The sequence below is a fragment of the Microdochium trichocladiopsis genome (assembly GCF_020744255.1).
Source record: "Microdochium trichocladiopsis strain MPI-CAGE-CH-0230 chromosome Unknown B0I36scaffold_12, whole genome shotgun sequence".
NCBI classification, from domain to species: domain Eukaryota; kingdom Fungi; phylum Ascomycota; class Sordariomycetes; order Xylariales; family Microdochiaceae; genus Microdochium; species Microdochium trichocladiopsis.
The window spans coordinates 1079468-1098975 of NW_025763555.1; the positions used below are offsets into that span (position 1 = coordinate 1079468).

General features: G+C 52.6%; 4 protein-coding genes across 4 annotated transcripts; 1 reads left to right on the top strand and 3 right to left on the bottom strand.

The window, feature by feature from the left end:
• Positions 1 to 7565: 7565 nt before the first annotated feature.
• B0I36DRAFT_45343 (uncharacterized protein) lies at positions 7566 to 8633 on the bottom strand. Its single transcript, XM_046162906.1, has 3 exons — positions 8138 to 8633; positions 7781 to 8074; positions 7566 to 7672 (listed from the first exon to the last, which is right to left on the bottom strand). Exons 1-3 carry the CDS (start codon positions 8487 to 8489, stop codon positions 7644 to 7646), a joined length of 675 nt encoding a protein of 224 aa, XP_046005957.1. The 5' UTR covers positions 8490 to 8633; the 3' UTR covers positions 7566 to 7643.
• Positions 8634 to 11370: 2737 nt separating this feature from the next.
• On the top strand, positions 11371 to 12394 carry B0I36DRAFT_368881 (uncharacterized protein; the record flags this gene model as incomplete). The annotated part of the gene is made up of 3 exons (XM_046159684.1): positions 11371 to 11645; positions 11718 to 12138; positions 12218 to 12394. The coding sequence occupies 3 exons, from the start codon at positions 11371 to 11373 to the stop codon at positions 12392 to 12394; spliced, it is 873 nt and encodes a 290-aa protein (XP_046005958.1).
• Positions 12395 to 14086: 1692 nt separating this feature from the next.
• Positions 14087 to 15025, bottom strand: B0I36DRAFT_396584 (uncharacterized protein; the record flags this gene model as incomplete). The annotated part of the gene is made up of 2 exons (XM_046161555.1): positions 14087 to 14651; positions 14685 to 15025. 2 exons carry the CDS (start codon positions 15023 to 15025, stop codon positions 14087 to 14089), a joined length of 906 nt encoding a protein of 301 aa, XP_046005959.1.
• Positions 15026 to 16237: 1212 nt separating this feature from the next.
• On the bottom strand, positions 16238 to 17856 carry B0I36DRAFT_337369 (uncharacterized protein). The gene has a single exon (XM_046155667.1). It carries the CDS (start codon positions 17761 to 17763, stop codon positions 16300 to 16302), a length of 1464 nt encoding a protein of 487 aa, XP_046005960.1. The 5' UTR covers positions 17764 to 17856; the 3' UTR covers positions 16238 to 16299.
• Between the last annotated feature and the right edge of the window lie 1652 nt (positions 17857 to 19508).

Here is a 19508-nt window from a genome sequence, read left to right on the forward strand (position 1 = left end):
GGTGATCACATCGAGTCACAAATGGATGACGAGTTTGATGAGTGGTGACGAGAGCTCTTGGCGTGAGGCACCAACAGTAGAGGAAGTTATAGTCCGAGTGCTCGTCCCACGAACTCGTGGTCATCGAGCGATTAGACCGGTTTTTGACGCATGCTTAGATTTGACAGCATAACTAACTAAGGCGATGGCGCGTCAGCTGCTTCGAGCTAGAAACATGGCTACTTCTATCCTCACCTTACCTATTTGCTTTGGGCATCAATTCAGTGAGAGATCATTTTTGAGCTCTGAGCCAGTAGCGTGCTGGGTCTCAAAGCCATCAAAATTTTTCGTAATAGACTGAAGACTTTGGACCGCAGCTCGTATTATCGGGTCAGCGTGGGAGCACCACAGATGACTGGCCCAAGGGGGGCCCTTCGAACAGATATCTCAGGTTAAGCAAGCTCAACTCCTGCCTTTGCCTCATTGGTTTTGGCGCTGTTGATGTCTTCCTACAGCCTATTTGCTCGCTATGGGTGACGGAGACACGCCTCCGTAATCTCGCAGGCAGTAAAGACAGTCCCTGCTGGTTTTTATGCTCCCCTATACGTTTCCCTGGGGTCGACAGTTCCTGTCGACCACGCCTGTACTTGTAGTGGGAAGAACAAGCTCCAAGGATTGAAAACAGCGTTATCCTCGACTAAATGAGCTCCCGATTTATTAAGCAAGAGTCGCTGAGCTTCTGCGTTTCGGAGTCGCTCCCCGAATATAGTGTTCTGCTTAGATAGGGACGGTTCTATAGCACTGCCTTGGACAGGTCTCGCGATAGCAAGCTGTGGATCGAATAAAAGATCGCATTGGGCGTCGCTAATAGTGCGAAACAATTTGAAACTATCCACGTTGGTACATAAATCCATTTGATTTAGTTATTAGTATTACTATCTCCCAGCACAAGGAGAGCCGAGCAATATATAGTGTCGATGTCAGTTCAAGCCCCTTCTCATCCATAAATTGCTCTACGTAAAGAGCCATTAGGGTAGGCTCTGATTTACAAGTAACGAGCCGCGCATATGTAGCTGCTGGTCAAACCCACAGTCAGAGTCGTAGATCCTCAGTCCTCACGCATATCCTAACAATGATTGAACCTAAAGTGGCAATCTTTGTTGCTACGGCGGTGCTGTCTAGTGCTTTACTCGCTGCATGTGAGCCCTTAGCTCCGTGCATCAATCTAATCCAGTATCAGATGGGCCTTTGCTGCTTTCCAGATCTGCCATGTCCGTTTCAGAGTACCGGCGGAACGACCAGCGTAGAGCAGACACAAATACCACACTCAACCTGCGTTGACACCTCCCCATATACCACATCGCCCATCGCGGATCCTTCTGAGGGGCATAGCAATCTAGGAAACAGCTCTACCACACCTGCTATCTCGCACGGAAGTAATGAAGTTACTTCTAGCACGGAATTTCCACCCGAGACCGCTCCCGGGAGCTCTGATGAATCAGGACCAATTGTCAAGACTTCCACTAGTAGTTCGCGGTCTCCAATTTCATCCACGAGTGCTTCGGAGCCTTTAGAACAGTCTACAGGTAGCGCAGGCGCTTCGAACGTCTGCAGCCTACATATCAATAAGTCTCTAGGAACCCTGCACCAAGATCCTGTTAAGATTGAGTATCAGCTTTGGAGAATGGGCAAGCCGTTGTCAAATGGCGAGTTTACCGGGCCATGGGGTACAGATCACACATTTGCTACCTCTGATACTAAACTCATGGAACCGCTGAGTATAGGCCTGTCCCAGACAGTAGCACCTGGGACGCCAGAGCCAGAGTGTGACCTCCCTGGGGGCTATCACGCACCTATCAGGAAACGTTGCAAGCAGATGTGGGTCAATTATCTACTCGAGTTTCGTTACGGGAATATTGTCTGGGATAGTCGACACAATCAGGATCCCCTCACAATACCGCACTGTCAAGTGGGCGGTTGGGATCTTCGTTTTACGTATAGGCGACAGCTGGACTGCGCCTTTGCATGCTGAGGGAAGCTTACTGCTTCAAACCGCAGCTGCAACGACGCCGCGGAAGTACGCGGCTCGCAATAGAGCTAAGGGCTGCGAAATCCATGTAGTATAATAGCCTAGCTAGTATTATCCTTATAAATGTGCCCTATGCCTATCACTACGAATGTTATCCCTATCAGTGTGCCCTGTGCTCTGATTCGTCCTTCCTCCAGGCTATATTTGGCTACTCTCTAATTTTTGGATACATGGCGTGTACTTTCAAACGAGCTAAGCAGATCTGGCTTAAATGCGACTTAGTACGGTGAGTACCGGCGCTGATTTTGGCGACGGAATTACTTATAACGTGGACGTCTCGCGAAAGGCTGTTATATGAGCTCCTCATTCACAGGTCGCTTATCTCAGTCTTCTATAGATCCCCCCAAACAATCACCTATCCACTTCTAGGATGGCTACCAGGGCGAGTAACGTGGATAGAAAGGAATGGCGGATTAAATGCCGTGAGGTCCTGGCAGATCATATCCGTATGTAAGGTTGCGCAGCCTCCCAACCCCTGCTAATAGCATATAGGTCAGCAAGTGGGTTGCCATATTACTCCTTCAGATGTCAGACTAGTGACGTCTGAGAATGATCCATATCGCTGGAGCTATGTCACCGAGGCAGCGCATTTATTTACGAAGAATCTAAGCGATCACTCTATCAGCGCTTATAAGCAGCTCTGTTCAGGTGTCGGGGCGGCTTTCGAAGCTATAACGGCCGGCCCCTTCGTCTTAAGCAAGGTATGATAGACCAGCTTGTTGTTTCATTATAGCTCTCATAGCTAACTAGCTAAGTCCACTCTAAATCAACCAAGTTTTACGCTACATATCAGCAATCTCAAGAGTGAGATTGAAAGACTCCAAGGCGAAGCTGCTGATCTACAAGTGCGCCTTTGCCAAGAAACGGAGCTGAAACTCTCCGCCGAAAACCGCTTGATGGAATTAGAACAGCTCGTCCTACATCTTGAGCAACAAGAGATTCAAGCAAGTGAGAAAGCCGATAAGTTCGAGAACCTTACTAGTACTTGTCTCTCTTACGTAGACCAGATTTCGCCAGACTTGCAGAAACTCATGGAGCTCAGCAGGGACGTCAAGAGTGGAATCGACCCTCCCTCATACCATTAGCATTCTACCTAGCTTCGTGAATATTAGCCCACGGGCGTTTGGCTTACTATGAGGATAGCAGTGACTTCTTGGAGCAAAGCATAGCCATACTGAACTCGCCTCTGGCCTAACAGTGCTCGAAGGACGACTGGTGGCTTACTGACCTCTAACGGCGCTGGGAACTATATTAGCGCAAGCCTGGGATTAGATCTTTGCTGAAGTCTTAAGCATCATTCAGAATGCGGATGCGGTTGTATCAAGGACGTTAAGGACATTGTTATTGTTCTTATACTCCCTTATAGGTATCTTCATCACAGTCCGCAGGCAAGCCTGGAGATCCGCTTGGGGAGAGGATTCTGGCTTTGTAAGCGGAGCGAGCAGGTACTCCCTAGCAGGTCTGGCGCAGGCTTCGGGTGATTCAGTGGGTGGTTCAGTGGGTGGTTCAGTGGGTGGTTCAGTGGGTGGTTCAGTGGGTGGTTCAGTGGGCGGTTCAGTGGGTGGTTCAGTAGGTGATTTAGTGGTTGCTTCGTAGGGTTAGGTGTACTGTAGCGGAGGTGCTTTAGTGATTAATTTAGTGGATGATTTAGTAGCTTAGTGGGTGGCTTAGTGGGTGGTGCAGCGGTCAATCAGCTGCTTCAGTAAGTAGGTGTTCAATGGCCTAGCGGCTTTAGTGAGCAGGTAATCCCGCTAATAATCCTCAAGCCACCCACTATGGGCAACGTGAAGCGCGCCCCTTCAGTGCTCCTACTTCGCATTCTCCCTCAGTAGCTTGAAAGATTCGTCTACTTGATGCCGTTGGAATGCCTCGAGCCGTGCATGCAAGTCGCTCGCCTTAAAAGGAAAGCCTTTGCTAGACATGGTCGTTTGGTAAGAGGGAACTCGTGATTCCTCCAGATCAAGCGCCAAGCCCGAATGTCGAGTGGGTGATAGTCGAGCATGCATGGGGTTGCAATGAGTGCTAAACGTGAGGGACTACCACTTGTTTTCGACAAGGCGCAGCTACACGACACCGCACCCAGCCATGCCGTTGTCCAGCCACAACATGCACCACGGCACCGCGCCACCTCGTGAGTCAACGCGCTTCCGTGTCAGCAGAGGCTACCTCGAGCTGCTCCGGACACCAACCTGGAGCGCATCCACGGCTCTGAACGCCGTCATGCTTGCATTATTTATGCGCGCTTGCATGGGCGGTCCCTTTCATACAACTACTTGCACGTGCTTCACATTGATCCTTCAGCACTCCTCAGCAGTCCCCGCAGAGCGGAAAGGTGAACGGCAGTACGCAGCAAAACCGTCGACAACCCAGCGGTACACCATGATTAAGCATCCCCATGCGGGCTCTGAAGCGGTGCAGCGCTTCTGCGCCAGCTCAGCTACTACATCGAGCCGAGGAGGACTGTCATTAACCAGGCTCAAGTCACTAGCACTCAAGCACCTCCTGGCGCTGCATCGAGAGCGGCATTGTACCATCTCCGACTGCAGTCGATAATGGCTCATGACCACTTGCTCGCGCAGGAGCCATTTTCTGCTCACGCCACTTTCGTCCCGGCTGCACTACAGTATGGGGCAGCAAACTCCTAGCGCGATCGTAGCTTGAGCAAGCTCTGGGCCCACAATTCCGCTTGCGTGGATGCATGTGAGACCTCCCAAGGCTGACCCTTTGCCTTCCTCGTTGACGTTGTCTTTCTTTTCCAAAAACCATTCATTGGATCATGGCCCCGATTGCCTCCCTGTCTTCAGGGCTTCCAGTCATGGGCGGCGTCTTTTGCTTGTAGTATCCTAGGGCTGTTTGTTTGAGTTGTTCTTACGTCGAGAGCCTTATGATCGCTGCCTCAAAATCAGACAGGGTCATTCATCAGCCATAATTGCCCTACGGTGCAAGCTTGAACTAACGAGATGTACTTCCTACATTAAAGCGCACGAATATGGTGACCTATATTGGGAGGCTTCGTCCCAGCCAATGATTCTATGGAATCGCAGTATGAACTGCGCGTGCTGATTGGTTCCCCAGCATGAGATGCAAGCTCCAAAAGTTGTAATGCTACATTAGAGCTGCCCCGCCTTCGATGAGGTCCGGTGAGCCAGGCTACCTTCTCTGTCTCTTTGCCTTTCGACTAGGCTCATCGTCGCTTTCAATTTCCAGATTCATCGCTCTCGTCCGTCTCATCACCGTTCGCATACACCTCATCGCGCTCGTAGCCTTCTATCGCCTCCCCGTTTGAGGCTTTAGGAATTACTGGTAGACGGTCAATCTACGTCCGAGATATAGTCGCGAGGCATTCTAACCTGTCATAGCCCATTCTCTGAGCTTATCATGCCCATGCTTTTTGAATAGCGCCGCATAATCCAGAGGCGGCTCGTTTGGGACTGCAAAAGGTTTTAAAAGGCTGTACTCTAGAATGTATTTATGCGAGAAATACGACTTACGCGGATCCTACAGTCCTAATATAACTTCCAAGCATCGCTTAACAAGTTCCTATTCAAACACTCTTTGTTAGACGTCCAGCGTGAAGATTCAGTTGGAGTCAAATGACAAACCGCATCTGCAGCGTGTCGGTCCGCCGGGCCGGCAGTGGATCTCCATGCCGTCTGCATTGTGCAAATATGGTATGAGCTGTGGTTTTTGGAACTGGCAAGGCGTAACAGTAGATGGGCGAAAGGAGGTGATGCTTCCACAAAGGCAAAAGCAGTCCTCTGTGTAGTGGGATGTTTATATAGGAAACAATCTTCTCGACCGTTGGCTGACTCGAGAACCAAGCCCAGATCCCGGTGCATCCCAGGCCATACGCAAGCCGATAGCAACTGTAGAGTTGAAAGACCTGCGAAGCAGACCCTTCCCAGCCACCATTTAGGCTAGAAAGGCGGGCTGCATTCACCGCGGTTGTGAATAGCGCGCTCGTTTTTACCAAGTGACAACTGAGCCTCACAATACACCTAACCACCCTGCATACATGGGTTGAGCTTCTGCCTGTGCACTCCACGTCGATGCATACACAAGTTTCACCTGCAACTGAACGCCAGCACGCAACCACTAATCCACCTACCCTCAGCCTGCATTACCACTTCACCTGACTCTCTGTGATAGCGCATCAATGTCTATGCAGCCGGTGTATGAGGCGCAAGTAGGCGTGCATGAGTCAGACGTGACTGAGCTCCAGGGCTGGAGTTCCCGCAGCCATCCGTGGGCTATGACATGATGCCTCTGCACGACGGCCTGTGACCGCGGTTGACGCTTTCTTGGAGGACCTTGCTATTCCAAGGCTGCGTCGCCAGACTTTGTTGCTAAAGGTATGAGCGCCATGTTCTGTGCCTGTCGCGGCATTGGCCGGCAAGAATGCGGTATCCTACCTACACTCTGAAGTGGCCAGTCAGCCACCCGCCTTCCAGCAGCTGGCTGCGTCAATTCGGTGCCTCCATGTCAGGGCCATGTAACAGGTTGGCGATCCCCGTCTTCAGGGCTTCCAGTTATCGGCGGCGTGCTCTGCTTGTTGTGGTGTAGTTGTTTACTCAAGTCACTGAGTCGAGAACATTGTGATTGTTCCTCTTCAGAATCAAATCGGGTTGTTTCATCCGCCGCATCTGTCCTATAATGCAAGCTTGAACTACTGAGATTGACTCCCCATGAATTAAAGCGCACGAGCGTGGTGAGCTGTTCTAGGAGGCGTCGTGCCAACCAATCATTCTATGAAGTCTCAGTACGAACTGCGCGTGCTTATTGGTCCCTCGACATAAGATTCGGGCTGCAATATTTCTGTCGTTGTCCGCGTCGAGCGAAGCTGAGGCTGACAAGCGCCAAATTTGGCTCACTGTCTGTAGCGGCCATGAGTTAGGCTTTCACACGTGGAGACAGCATGGTCAGCCCCTCAAGGCGCTTTCGCCAGATTTGGCGAATCGCAAAGATGCATTTCCAAAGTACACGGTGTCGCTCAAACAACGCTGACTAATGTGACATCGTCCTGGCTCGTCCCTAGAGTGTCCTGAGCAATCTCTGATTACCCTGAGTCTTACCTGAGCAGATTCTGAGCAGCCTAAGCCGTCCCTGAGTAGCCCCTGAGCAGCCTAAGCCGTCCCTGAGCAGTCCCTGAGCAATATGAGGTGTGCCTGAGCAGCGCCTCATCAGTCGTTGGAGGGATTGAGCACCATGTGAGAAGCCCGAGTACCCTAAACCGTGGCAAGCTCTACTGAGCGACTTGCATGAGGCTGGGCGGTATACTGAAAGCCTCTGTCGGCCGGGTGTTCCACCAGGTAAATAAGCCGGGAAGTTGAAACTACAAGATCCTCTAACGTTATGGATAACGAACATGAATTAGTACAGAGTAACGTGATGTTGTGATGCATTCTACAAGTGGTGGTCAGAAGTCAGAACACCATAGCAGTCGTAACATAAGCAGACCTCGAGGCCGGTTATGGGCAGTCGGTTTCCCGGTACGTACATGCACCATCTTGTATATACCTGGATCGAGTGCGGAACAGTGTGATTATAAAAGAACAAGTTAAAACAGAGATTCATCCTAGAGCCTCTCTGTGTTCGCGGAAGAACCTAGGAACAAACTAAGCAAGGACCTCCATGGGCCAGCCACGATCGAGGCTATCTTCCTCCAGCGTCTTCTCCTCCCTTATTACTTCATAACCAAGCTAGGTATCTCACCTTTGTAGACGCCCCAGTCGATCCGGCCCGCTCTCTCCCAAGTTACTTGATCATCTTCCCACTCGACACGGTACTCTTTGACACGCTTACTGGAAACCCTGACCCCGATGAGTTTAATTCCGCGCCCATAACCCTTAAAGACCTTGTCGAAGTCATCTGTGAGTTTTTCATGGATCTTATCTCTTGTCGTCCAACTCGGCTTGCCCTCCATCCACTTGACGAGGAACTTATTCCTGCCGTATTTCTCGAGTATGCAGTCAACTTCATATTCTTGGTCATCTTCTTCGTCATCAGCTTCTAAGGTGTTATCAATTAGTGCACACGATCGAGATGTCAGAGCTGTAGTGAAGGACTTACCCGTATTAACGGCCAACTTCTTCTTCTTAGCTTTTCCGACCTTCTTAGAGGAGCGCCGACGCTTCTTGGAAGAATGTCTGGTCGGCTCCCCTCCAGCGTCCCGAGAAAAGTACAGCTTGAAGTTACCGTCGCCAGTAGATTGTAGGTGGGCATTTGGAAGATCCCAGTCCCCGGGACGGATATGGCCATCTGTGTTGTGATCCCATGCAAATTGCATCTGAAAGTGCGTTTCAGAGCCGAGTGTAGTACGACTCAACAACCCATGATGTAGTTCCCATTGTTCATATGTCCCTGTACTCGTATCCTTAGGTGGAAGGTCCGCTAAAACAGAGCTTGACTTGGAGACTGCCATCTGCTCGGCACTGATCTGCTGCTGATGACCATGCTCTGGTGATGTCGATCTTTGCGTAAGCGGCCAAGCTGACTCCGGACGACCCTGCGGACACGCGACTGCGCTATGCGATTGGGTTGCAATGGGGTCTCGGTAGTTGCTGAAGTCCCCCTGAAAAACGTTATCAGAGATCTGTTCGCCAACACTAAGGCTGAGCTCGTGTTCTTCTTCGTCAAACACTAGCACAGGTTCTTGGTCGATATTGATCGCGGATGGAGTTGCGAGTAATCTATTACTCGTCGTCTGGCGTATGGCCGCAGACGGGAAGCATCCTAGGCTGAGCTCGGGATTATCTCTCCTGTGGCTATTGTGGTCCTCTACGTGGACTAGAGGTGCTTTAGTTCACTAAATACTTGAAAATTGTGGGCACGAATCGTTTCATGATTGACATACCAGACAACCGGCGTGCATTCGCAGATAGACCCTGGCTATCCGCAAGGATAGGATCTATATTTCTTAGACCAATGTCATTATCGCCCTTCTGCGTTTCAGCCACATTCTTGGTCGGAAGGCTCTCGAAACCCAGCCGAGGAGACTTGGGAAATGCTGAACGAGTCGTGCGTTAGGTTAGTTACTGCTTCCGCGACTCGCACGAATTATGCACTGTGGTGTGGTAAGGTGCTGTAGGAGCTGAACGTACATTGTAGTCTACGTTCGACCGCTGATCTGCTTGAGCCTAATAATGAATATTCGGCGTTGCTATGTCTTAGCTGTTGATCTTCCCAGCTGTTCCTCGGGCGGTCCGGCTGTCGACTACTAACTGGGTTCGAGACATTGGAAAGTCGCTGGCTGGATTCAATAGCAGCAGGAGGAGGAGGAGGAGGAGGAGGAGGAGGAGGAGGAGGAGGAGGAGGAGGAGGAGGAGGAGAGGGATAGGTCCAAGAGGCAGACGCTTTCCGTTTCATTCGCTGGTATGTACCAGTATCAGCATTGGCCGAGCCCGGAACATAGAACTCTTGATGATCAAGGGTAATACGCATGGTAATGAGGGTAAGGCGGTAATGAGTGAAAGGCAGTGATTAAAAGATGAGTTTCAATCCGATCAGCATGAGGTGAACTGTAGCTTATATACTCGGTGGCTACATTGTATATGTCACTGAACCTCATTTCTTGGTGGGTTTCTGGCTAGGTCTCTTTGATACCCCAGAAGCCGGGGGCTGATACATTCGCCCCTTTCTCAGAGAGCCCACGTAGTACAGGAGATAATGTTACTGGACGCCGTGATATCCGGTCAAGTCCGGTCGACGAATGACCACTAGATAAACATAATATCACATCGGCAAAAGCTGGATTAACCGACGAGGCCAGTCTGTCAAATGTGATCTTCCTAGAGACGCCCGAGATACAGAGAAGCCTACGATATACCATTATTCCTTCAAGGCCGGTTCCGCGGTTCTGTCAAAGACACTGAGATGAGCGCTCCGAGTTCCGAATCCCGCGGGCTTCATCGTGTCGACGAAGACTGTGCTAATGCTGACGTGTTTGCAGCCGATAATCATGCAGATACGCTCTCAATGACTCATTCCTAAGTCCACGATTGATTTCCATGTGATCATCCAGGCTGTTGATAACGAGCTGACAACTTTCGATGATAAATCTGTGGAAGCCGCGATGTGATAGGCTCTAGATAGTGATCTTTTTTGCGCGGTGGGGGCTCGTAGAGAATAGGAGGTGGCGGAGCGAGATGAAAGAGAGGGGATCATCTGAGCTGAAGGGCATGGCGTGATGAGAGAAAGGTTGAACGAAGTCAAGTGTACAAGAACGTGATGGGAATGAGAGCTCACTTATGTATTCTCGGCCGAGCCAGATTGGGTATAGTAGCAAAGCGGCAACTACGCTAAGCCCTTTTAGATTGCCGCCAAACCCTGCGGGGACAACAGCACATTCTCGACTACACAATTTGGACACTCCACCAAAATCGGTTCTTTGAGGTCACGGGTTATTTTCACGCGCGACGAAACTAACGAGCATAGAAAAGACGGACTCAACGAATGGATCTTGAATAGGAAGCTCCTCAAGAGCGGATTGTGAATATGATCTAGCATCATGTTTCCTATTGACCAGCTTTGCAAACCGAACGCAATCACAAACCTCACGGGGGCCATGCTTGATGGAGACCACCTTCACATCTGCTTAGTTTCACCTTAGTAACCACGACAGCAGCCGTTCAGCGGCATTCCCAGACTAAGGGCGCCCTTCAAGCTGTCCTTCAATCAGACAAGCGGTCATAAAAGGCCTGTTATCACAGATTTGAGTCTTGGACGGCCTTTCCGCGCGCTTAGGTTGATCGCTTGCAAGCGTCGGAGGCCCCTGACGCCGGCAAGCCTCCCAACCCAAACCGGGCATGAGATCTGCAGGGTGGTGTGGACCTCCGGCGAGACTACGACGACACCGGCCGCTGGGTTCTCTCGAAATGCCCGCAAATCAGGGTTGGTCATGTTGCAAAGCCAAAAGCCATGAGCATACGCCAGTTCGCCAGCAGTCCCTTCACGTCATCTACACATAGTCTGAGGTCCTCTTGACCATCGTCTACCAGGAATCTGGGCGGACGAGAGAGTGGCTTTCGACAACACAACTACTATGTTCGCGGTTAACAGGTGCCGTCCACACCATCTTGCTTATTGATATAAGCAAGTATTCCACCGAGTCCACCCACACTGCTGATCAGACCCGCAGCCAATGTATCGATCATGCATGTCAACAAATAACCAAGATAGGCCCTGTCGGCTCAGTTTGCGAGCGACCACCCAGCCGAGGCCTTCGACATTTAAAAGCCTACTGCAGGTTTGAACACACCAACGTCCGATATTCAGACACGGTGTTCCACTGGAAAGCGCCAACGATGCCGCAAGTCGAGAGGTGGGAAATCCAACTCTGCGCCTGCTTTGTTGCGGTCGCCTTGGGAAGCGACTTCACGTCGTGGAGATTGTTCCCCAAGCTTTTACGACAGCGATGGCCCGCGCTTCCCTCTCGCACGAAACTACTCATCGTCCTACGCATAGCCACTGCTCCAGCGAGTGCGTACTGCCTGGGGGCATCCCTAAAAGTCCTGTCATATTCCGACGCCGCCATCCTTCTAGAGCAGGATGGCGTCCAGTCCTCAGCCAGGTCGACATGGTTTGTATGCCCCGCAGCAACACACCGACGACCAGGTCATGGACATAGATGCTGACAACCAGGCTTCGAAAGGCTCCTCGCAGCTGCCATGTATACCTACGACCTGGCAAGGACGTTCCCGCCACGATCGCAAGACGTGGTCCACCACGTGGGGTGGATGGGCCTCACCTTTGTTCTGTACTGGTCTACCATGAGCACGAATCCGGGCATTACAACACTGATGATCCGTAACGTGGCGGCGTGTAGCTTCTTCAGCCTCGGTCTCAGCGGCACCGTGCAGCTGGCTTTGTTGCTCATGGAGCGTCTGGGGCCCTGGACGCGTCCTCCGCTGAGGATGGCGCGGTGCTTCCGCGGACTAGTGTGGACGCTGGTGCTCAGCCGGCCAATGTCGCGGGGGGTGTACATCGTCACATATGAGGCGCTCTGGCGGATCACGGCGACGCCGGCCGACTTTGCGGTCATGGCTGTGCTTACCATCGCGTTTCTCGGGCTGGTGGATCTGCATACGCGCTGGTCGATGAGGTTGCTGCGCAAGGAGTTGAAGCTGTGGGAGGAACTACCAGAACACTCAGTTTGGTGCCTCCGACCTGGAGGTGCGGACGTCCCGAGCCGGCAAGATGATCGTCCTTACGACATACTGGGTTGTCGTGGTCGCCATAGCGATTGTACTGTTGGCTCGTGCTACGGGTATGCCGTGGAGGTCACGGGATGCTGCTGTGGTCCAGACGCCATCACTCGCAGACTGGTGACCGTTGGCACTGCCTATCAGTCCAAACTTCAACCCTTTTCTCAACTCGGCACAATTGAGCACCTTTACAACGGAAGTCGCCTTGCTGCCGCATGTGTTGATGTCGTCTGAGCTCCACAGAGCTATGCAGCGCGACTTTAGCCAAGAACAGTGCGGCCCGCCGACGGACATGCAGGACGCACCCGACTTCAAACACGTTTGGACGAGTAAGGCAGAGGCCGTAAAGTCCTAGGAACGGCCAAGGCTTTTGGTAAGGGGAAGAAGAGAGCTATTTCACATCCGTGAGCAGCGTCTTCCGGGGGAGCTATCGCGACGTAATCGCTCTTATGCTGGAGCGTCATGCACACCAATACAAATACGTACTGGTAGATTGTTTAGCTGACATAATCTTCCATTCCCCGTGCCACGCTCCAAACCACCTAGGTTGGCACGCTGTTTCTGGTGCCGTCTACCCAAAGGTCGGCCGCCAGCTCGTTCAACATGCCGCCGAGCATGTTGGGTTGGTGAGACGGTCATCGACCGTTAACCCCTTGAGCTACTCACCTGGATACAATCGGATCTGTTCGAGCGGGCTCGCAATAGACCTCTTTACTTGTGCAATGGATTCCACTCTTGCCCTGTCCGGTCGCAATATCCAGGCGGAATCCTCTTACTAGGGCTCCGTCCTGCCTGGGTGCTCTGTTGTTTGCATTTCAGTAGACCTCAGTGGTATCCTTAGCACATACACGCACAAATCGTCTCGCAGCTGGAGCTGAGTCTGCAGTCATCCCGCCAAGTCGTACAGGCGGAGCTCCAACGGTGGGAGAAACGACAACGACAGAGGTAACGGACGTCACTATTATTAGCAAACCACGTGTCTCTCAAGACCGGGCTGACTATGTAATGCCCCTCACTGGCGCTTTATATCGAACTGAGAGGAAATAAAGCCATTAGTTACGTCTAGGTACTGTACCTATCGCACAACTGAAGTGATAATTCATCCTACGTTTGCCACAAGATCGAATTGCCTCGGTTCTAGATAGCAATAGGAGATTGCATTCAGGGCAATAATGCAGGGTATGTGACAGGGGCTCACTCAAGTACTTCTCAACACCCGAGGTTATGTCCGTAACACCTCGAGTCAATGTTAAAGGTCCAGTTTTTATGTGATTCTCCTCCCTCAACAGACAATGGTTTCAATAGAACCCATCGGTCGAGAACCAAAATGAGCAAGGATCCTTCCAGAATCTCGAGTTGAGAGACAGAGAGACGCAGAGAATTATGTGAGCAATGCAAGAACACGAGGCATGCTCCTGATAGCTCCAAGAAGTAGATGCTAAGCTGGACGGGAGCTTATTAAGTATTCGCCAGATACGTCGTGTCATTCCATCATTCCTATCAATCTTGGCCACGCAAAGTAGCAACAAGGCAGATGGTCATTCATCCTCAGGCAAGTGCTTGCTTCTGCTCCCTACATGTAGGCTAGTACATATATCTACATGTATACAGACAGACAGACCTACTATAGACACCCATCCGAAGACAAAGTGTTACACGCTCCTACTATCCAACCCCAAGACCACTCTCCCGAACCACTCCTGGTATGGGCCGTCCGCTCACTCGACGACACGACGCAGGCTGGCCAATAGCCTACACGCCCCAACTATGGTCCTCGTATGTCCGATCTCGTGGGGAAGGTCGACAAGAGCCTAGGTTACACGGTCAGCCATTGCACAAAGATCAAGGCCCACTGAACAATACGAGTCACAATCTTATCACCCATATCAATCGCGAAGCCTAGAGTCCACGCGTGGCCTACCACACGCAGAAAAGGTAGACTGGGCAGCCGCAGTGTTTCAGGGTTGGTGCCCGTCAGCTGGTACACCCTCCGATGGCCGCACGAAATCCACACAGCCAGCTGCGCGAGAGCACCACCCTCGCCTGCCTCGGGAGGCCTAGTCTCGATGGAGATGACCAAGGGGCGGTTGTGAATGGGGAAGTATCCGCTCTGATTGATGGTAGGTGGGTTGGCCAGGCCGCCACTACTTCCGCCGGCTGCCGATCTGGTGCTGCCGCTGACATCGTTTTGCAGCTGCTGGCGCAGGCGCTCGCGGATGGCGTTTTGAAACGTGGTTGACGTGGGCACAAGCTGGATGCTGTAGTCGATATACTTGGTCTGCACGCGAGTGTTGCCGACAGTCGGCACCAGATCATCCAGTGGTGCGGCCGAGGTGATGCAGTCGTACTCGGCGCGGCCAGCGAACGGCGCAAGAGCCAACCTGAGCACGCGACTGTGAACCTTGGCGTTCTACTGCGCCTCGCAGCACCGCCGTGTGACGCAGCGGTCTGCCTCCTCGACAATGTCCCGGATCGTGTCAAACTCGCGGGTTGCCTTTTTCAGGTCGTGCCCGAGGTCGCCAAACACCAGCGCGGGATGTAGAAGTCGTCGCCAAGCACGGAGCGAAGGTCTTCTTCGATTGCTCGCGGCACCACGGGCCGGTCGTTCTGGCTGATCTCCTCGAGGTGGCGCCTCAATCAACATCGAGGACGTCCGCCTTGGACGCCTCTTGTCGAGGAGGCCTATGTCGGTAATTGTCTTGACGGGCCTGCGAAGGCGGCTGCGGCTGGTGGTAGTCGATTTCGACATGGGCATGTCTGTAGTCCGGTCTGAGTCTTTAGACGGGGAGGATGGCTCCCAGGACGGTACGCGGGATGAAAGCGACGAAGAGGCTGTTCCATGCAGCTGGGCGGGCCTACGATGAAACCGCCACGGCTCCGTGCTGAGAACGTAGGCGAGTGCCCGGCCTTGTGTCTTCGAAGATGATAGACCCGGACAGCTCGGCGACTGTGATGCCAATGCCAACGGGTGGTGGTGGTTATGGGTGTCGGGCATATCGGGCGGAGGAACGTACCATATGTGTGTCTAAGAGGGGAGTTCGGGAAGGTACATACAGCTTGTTCTCATCAGCATTCATGGAAGCTGTCCAAAGAGAATTTTTGCCCTGCATCTTGAGCGGCTCTTCGGCTTCTAGGTCATCCACACATCTGATTCACGACTCTGAAGGAGCATTGCGGTGCTAAGCGCGTGCGACTACGACGATGATGCGTCCTGACTTGTACAAGGGATGCGGGTAATGGCAAGCACTTCAGCAATGGGCAACAGGCAACGATCATGTAAGACCACCACCAGCTGTCATCATAGCAGTCCGATGCACATGGCGTCAAAATGATCACTGCTCGTCAGATCAGTCGATTTGCAATATAGACTTCCGCCATACATGTTTTGAATTTGGGATGATTTTTGAGTGATTTCTGCACATTTGTTGCGACTACCAACCGGTTGCTTTGTGTGCGTTTGCGAACGACTTGTCAAAGTGGCGAACAGCATGATCTCCCATTCAAAGACGGTATTCCGGCTACCACCATGATGAAGCTGGAGCCAAGCCCGAAACGCAGCACGCCGAAACAGCTTGCCGAGCTACGGCTCATCATAGACAGTGTCGCCACTTTCCCTTTATATAAGCAAGTTCTCGTCTCTCCATACAAGCCAGTATTCCTCCCCCTTACATGACACCACGACGCGGACCTAGGCCTGAATATACGCCAATTCCTGCCCATCGACTTCCCTTCTTGTTGCTGTTCTCGAATCTAGATCTTGCTCGATCACGACCTAGTACTGAGTATCTCGTCTCAGGCGAGTAAAGTGCTCGGCCTAAGATCGGGGTCCAGGCACATGACGTTGTCGGAATACCTGTAGAAGTTGTCGTTCCGGCTCTCTCTTGCGTCGTGTCCATGGGAACACAATAAAGCGCCGACAATGACAATGGTCAAGGCCTCTACATCTGCATGTAGAGTCTGTCCCCCCTGCTCTAACCTCTGGCCATTTTGTGCATCTGCTTTGATCATTTGCGTGCTCGACACAATCAATCAGCCAGGTGCTTGGCTGTTCCGACCAAGCACGCTATACTGATACCACTCTCGAAACGGCCCATCTGCCCAGCGCGTGAGATGCCTTAACGCGTTGACTAGTTGGTAGACGGTCAGGATCGAGCGGGTGCTCCCGATGTGCAGATCTCCCAGGAGAACAAGCTTGGGTTCCTTGCGTGCCCCAAGCTGTGCAAATTCGTTCTCGTCGTCGCCGTCGGTCCGCGGTGACGGCGCCTCTTCCCAAGCAAGCAGCAGATACCATTCGTGACCCTTGATACGCAACAGCGGCAGCGGCGGCACATCGGTCAGATTCGCATTGCCAAACATGCGCAGCCGGTTTAACCAGGCCTTGGTCCAGATCGCCAGCTGGTTCTCGCCCGTTTCTGGTGCCGTTTCAGTCTTGGTTTCGGCGACGATGGCGATCGGACGCTGGCGTAATGGCGTATACAAGGTCTGGTTGAGTGAACAGAGGGCCTCGCTTTGCGTCGCGAGCAAATCGGTGACGGCGTCGCGATCGACGTCGATGGTGATACAAAAGTCGACGAGCCGGCCGCCCACCGCGTGGCCGGTGTAGATGTTGCGCGGAAGTAGGGCCGGGATGATGCCGGCGGTTGTTGCGATGAAAGGCGTGACTTGGGGACACTGGGATGACTCGACGGCATGGTGCAGGAGCGGGCTGTGCACGAGCGCGTTCCATGCGGCCTCGGACTGGGCCTCTTCTCTGCAGCTGGCCGCGGAAGCTAGGATCCGATGCAGCTGACGAAACTCGTCGATCGCGAGCTCGTCTGAAAGACAGTACTTGTCTTTGTTCACCTGGTGCTCGTAGAAGCTGTGCGTGGGGTTGCCCCCCTCTCTGGCTGCAGCATTCGCAATAATGGCGGGGACGACCTTAAGCCCAGCCGCGACCTTCTTGAGATCTGCCAACAGCGCGTCGGCGCTTGCGTGGAGTGGTGTGCTGTGCTTGTAGAAGTCGCGCACCTCGATGTTGGCGGAGCGTAGGTCGGCCGTGCTCTTAGTAGGACTCCTTGACCGTTTGCTTGGTCTTGATGCAGACGAGGAGCTCGGTGTGGCAGCCCCAGCAGCAGGATAATCCCTTTGTTGTAGACTGAGGGCCGTCGCCCATGACGATGGGGGTAGCTGTGTCGGAGCTGAAACTGTGGCTGCGGATGATACTTTGCCACGAGGTGTTGGCTCCTCCTCCTCCACGCCACTGCCGGGTGATTCGACTGCAGATCTCTTGCGCGGGGTCCTTGCTTCGTCCCCCGCCATTGAAGAGGTCGGACTCGGTAATGTGCCCGTCACATCGACCTTCCCGTCCTCTCGTAATGTGCCGTTGCCTTTGCGTCGCTTCGCGCTTCGGGTGTCGCTGTTGGTACTGTCGCAGGAGTCCAGGCTGTCGCTACTTTCTCTCGATCTTGTTCTTGTGGTCTCAGAGATCCAGGCCGCGATTGCGAATTCCGACATGACGAAGATTGAAGGTTTGTGGTTGCGATTGTGGTGTAGTTATCGACTCGTGTGTGAGCAGCTGTGGAAATTGGGGTCGTTGAAATGGTTGCCATGCCAACAGTGGCAACGGCAGCTTTGACCACCCCAACTGCGCGGCCCAACCCCGCCATCTCGGCCCAAAGCGGGCTGCGACCAACTTTATTACGGCGTCCGCTGCTCCGCGCTTCTTAATTCCGTAGCCTTCAACGAGCACGAGTAAATCACACGATCATTAGACAAGCGCACCCGTGACCTGACCACTTCACAGGGTTATGCTAACGTCCCCAGCAGTCGTGCCACAACATGAATTGACCAAGCCGATGCTGCTCGCCCAGTAACTCCAATCCTGCACCTCAGGTTGCATTCCAACATAGGTTAACTTATGCCTTATTGGCGTTTCAGATTCCCAAGCGGGGTTCTGTCAGAAGTGGGGCCTATGCCTAACAAGGAAGGAATGATCACCGACAAAAATGAGTTGCCCTTCGCCGTCCGTCGACCCTACCTCACACATCTCGCAGCTGCCCCCCTCTGGGGTTCACATTCCCAACTCTCTAGTAGAACGAAGCTAAGGCTACGGTTTAAGTTTTCTGAGGTCGTCGAGCCACACTTAGACCTAGGAAGGCAATTTTATTCATCGCACCCAAAGTGGCGTCGCCGGGCAAGCTGTGGCAGTGCGACTAACCCCTCAGCTTTCTCTTCGTTCAAGCACGGGGCATAAGTTGTCCTTCCTTCCCGATTCGGTAAGTAGTGAAGCCACCCGCACAGTCGCTGGAGGTCGTCCACGTAGCGTCCCAATCCGGCGTCCTGAGTCAACCAAATTAACCGGGTGGTTACGGGTTGAAGATGTGATAGGTACAACGCCCTAAGGAATATTACCTCCGTACATGTAGTACTCTCTCGATCGGGTGTCGTGGCTTTCACAGAAGATACCGCTCCGGTGCAATTCAGTGACTGGGTCAAGTGTACGATTAGAACCCTAGATTGAGTCTGATGAAAAGTCACGACTATCTGGCTTAGGAACCTCCATAGCAAATTGCACCTTTCCTCCATGCCAGGTTTTCATAGAAATGTCCTGGTGGTCGCTCGATCCCTGACTGGCTGTCAGTTGCTTCGCACCTAACATTGGGAACCATCAATCGGTGCCTGTTTCCTGATATGGACCCTTATCGATTACTGCTTATCTAATCTGCACGTCGTTGTTTTACACCACGTGCATGACCTGTCCGAGAGTCACGAAGGGAATACGCGACCAAGACTACACAAGCCGTCTAACAGGAACGCGACAGCGCTGGAAGTCTTAATCAATCCCGTGATCACACCCAACCCATAGAGTGGAACGAGTCGGTCCCTGATCGATCAACCTCACGGCAGGTCTATGATCTCAGCACGCACGTAACAGCAGAAGCTAGTAATGAAGGACGCGGTTCTCCTGCATTCATTGATGTGATGTCCTCGTGGGGGCAGGAGCATCAAGTATGGTCGCGGTACCCCAGGCCGCGGAATCCATCATTGGTACTTTTTTCAAATACAGGGTGCCAGACAGCGAGTGGTTACCCTTTTATATCGCAAAACCTGATCTCCACCCATGCTAAGCTCTAAGTCGAGCAATGCCGTAGGTGTGTCCCATGTCGGAGATCAGGATGTAGATGTCCCGATGTTACTTAAGCTGGGCAGGCCCGTTTCTGGCGGCTTAATAGCGACTTGACGGCCGCATATTCAACCGT

Excerpts from the sequence above, each read along its gene's own strand:
- B0I36DRAFT_45343 (XM_046162906.1), bottom strand. The coding sequence starts at position 8,489 with ATGGCAGTCTCCAAGTCAAGCTCTGTTTTAGCGGACCTTCCACCTAAG. Across the intron at positions 8,075-8,137 it reads GAAGTTGGCCGTTAATACGG|CTGATGACGAAGAAGATGAC; the intron begins GTAAGTCCTTCA and ends ACACCTTAGAAG. Across the intron at positions 7,673-7,780 it reads CGACTGGGGCGTCTACAAAG|GTTCTTCCGCGAACACAGAG; the intron begins GTGAGATACCTA and ends GTTTGTTCCTAG.
- B0I36DRAFT_337369 (XM_046155667.1), bottom strand. The coding sequence starts at position 17,763 with ATGTCGGAATTCGCAATCGCGGCCTGGATCTCTGAGACCACAAGAACA.